The sequence below is a fragment of the Penaeus japonicus genome, unplaced genomic scaffold, assembly GCF_977035675.1.
Source record: "Penaeus japonicus unplaced genomic scaffold, GWHDUDI00000001_assembly GWHDUDI00000020, whole genome shotgun sequence".
NCBI lineage: Eukaryota > Metazoa > Arthropoda > Malacostraca > Decapoda > Penaeidae > Penaeus > Penaeus japonicus.
In genome coordinates, this window is record NW_028234422.1 from 8,175,527 (window position 1) to 8,178,026 (window position 2,500).

The 2,500-nt window shown below is 56.2% G+C and overlaps 2 protein-coding genes across 2 annotated transcripts in view; one reads left to right on the forward strand and one right to left on the reverse strand.

Annotated features, from left to right (window-relative positions):
• Window positions 1-208, reverse strand: part of LOC122246346 (uncharacterized) — a 2,722-nt gene extending 2,514 nt beyond the window's left edge. The window contains exon 1 of the mRNA XM_043004877.2: window positions 1-208. This exon is cut by the window's left edge and continues 631 nt beyond it. Coding sequence (XP_042860811.2) covers window positions 1-103 — 103 coding nt within the window. The 5' untranslated portion in view covers window positions 104-208.
• Window positions 209-880: 672 nt separating this feature from the next.
• LOC147469625 (uncharacterized) overlaps window positions 881-2,500 on the forward strand; it is a 9,549-nt gene continuing 7,929 nt past the window's right edge. The window contains exon 1 of the mRNA XM_086547826.1: window positions 881-2,500. This exon is cut by the window's right edge and continues 427 nt beyond it. Within this exon, the coding sequence (XP_086403952.1) occupies window positions 973-2,500 (1,528 nt within the window). The 5' untranslated portion in view covers window positions 881-972.

Here is a 2,500-nt window from a genome sequence, read left to right on the forward strand (position 1 = left end):
GTTCGTAGTTGAGTAACATGCGGGCGTGGGCGTGGGCGTGGGCGTGGACGTGGGCGTGAGGTGGATTCGTAGCGACCAGCAGAATCGCCACGCACCACCACATCCTCGTAATCTTAGAGCTTCGTGATCTCGACGTCGACTGATGGGAAGACACTCACTCGCAGCGTTAGCGTTACGTTACCACTCTCACATGTCCTACAGCGCCTCCCACGAGCGGCTCGTCACTACGCCTCATTCGTACGTATCGCTGCGCCGTCTCAGCAAATAACCCCCCCACCCCACCCCCACCCCGTCCCTCTCCACCGCCCTCCCCTCTTCGCTAACCTCAAGCTTCGTTACGGCGCGAAGGTTTCCGTTATTCAGCGGCCTCTTGACTTACAAACGGTTACCGCAACGGTGCCTCACGCGGAACACATGACATACTGCCCGGGCTCTGGTGTGCTAGTTTTGTTTATCTATTTATATTTGATTTTGTTTCCTTTCTTGCGCGTTATCTATCTATTCTTAAAAGGAAGCTGTCACCGCAAATTAGCAATAACAAGATGTGTATTTCTGATTATCCTGTACCATTTTTTTTTATATATGTATTTCTTTTGAGAAATACACACACATATATATATATATATATATATAATATATATAAATATATATATACATATATATATATATATATATATATATATATATATATATATAGTTCACCAATTTGTAAATACAGTAAAAACAATAACTTGACAAGTATCGATCTTTGATTTAAATCTGGATGCTGAATGACCAATGTTTCGAGAGACAATGTGATACAACCCCCCCCCCTTCCCCCCCGCCGCGTGCGCGCGTCCGAGACCCGAGCCTGAGCGCCTTGGACTCGCTCGCCCGGCGGTGTGGCGTGAGGAGCGGGTCAGTCTGTCGTGTAAGTGCGAGGAGAATGAACACGACCGACTCGCCGTAGCATGATAGACGGCAAAGGTGTCCATGCATAGGCGGACAATGGGTTTGGCGAGTGTGGTGACGTGGTGGTGTTTGGTGGTGATGATGATGACGTGGCAGGGTGTGGCGGGGAAGGGCGTGATGATGGCGACGGAGTACGAGGCCAAGGAGCCCCTTCTGCAGGAGAGGCATCGCGTCGACCCCCTCGCCGCCTACGCCAGGCTCTCCGTGCTGGTGGCGCAGAAGGTGCGGGAGGGAGCAGACCAAAAGGAAGTCCTACGGAACGTCCTGCATCAAGTTCTGGGGCAGCACCGCCGTCGCCGCCCTCAGGAGAAGCGCTTCGTGACGTCATCCAGCGGCCGCTTGGAGAAGGATGCGCTCAAGCAGTGGCTGACTTGGCGCATCCGGCGAGAAGCGGCCCACGCGATGCTGCAGTCGCTGGACGTGGCGCCCGGCGGGAACGCCTTCGCCCGGAAGATCCTCCGCGCTGCCAGCCATGCCGCGGGGAACAGAGGAGGGGCCGGGGAGGTTGAGGCCCTGCGAGGCAAGAGAGGAACTGCAGAGACGCGTCCGAGGACAGGAGAGAAGGAGCAGACGGAGGCCGAGGGCGCGAGGCGAGGGCGCGTCCGGCGCGAGGACCCCGCCGTCATGTACCTGCCGGTGGGCGGAGGCTCCGGCGCCGACTCGTGCCCCGACTCGGTGGACGCAGCGGCCGTCAGCATCTCGCAGCTCGTGTTCCTCTCGCTCTCGCTGGGCGTCTTCAGCGCCGTGGCCAACATCGCCAACAATATCAACAACAACAACGACAACAACAACAACAACAACGACAACAACATCAACAGCAACAACCTGAACCTGGCCGCCAACGCCAACTCGGGCAACCAGATCACCGTGCAGCTTCCTCCTCCGACGGGGCGGAAGAGGCGCCACCTGCAGCTCCTGTGGGAACGCCACCTGGCGGCTCTCAGGGGCGGCGCGGCGGCGGCGGGGGCGGCGGAGGAGGCGCCGGGAATGGACCCCCTCGACGGCGCCTCCTTCAGGCAGCCGGTAGCTACGCGTCCCGGGAATGAGGTCGCGCCTTCCAGGAAGAGCTCCGAGAATGACGTCACGGCTTCACGCGTGCGCCTCGAGGATGACGTCACGCCTTCAGGTACTCACTTCGAGGATGACGTCACGGCTTCACGCGCGCGCCTCGAGGATGACGTCACGACTTCAGGTCTCCATCGTGAGGATGAGCAGGAGTCTACGGTCTCTCGGTCACTCATGTCCCTCACTTATGAAAATCACGAATTGCATGATTTGCAAGAACGTCGTCATCAACGAATCCCCGTCATGCAAGTGAAAGAACCTGATGACCCTCTAAGGCACTCATCACAAAAGTCATCACCCAGTGAGACTTCATCGACGGAAGCTGTTAAGTTATCATCACCACAACGGTCCAGTTTGTCATCACCATTACGGTCAACACTGCTACTGCCTTCATCACTCCATGTGTCAGCATCACCACAACTTCTCACTGCAAGATCGCCAGTAATACCTCACCACTATCTTCGTAAATCATCACATCAGCTTC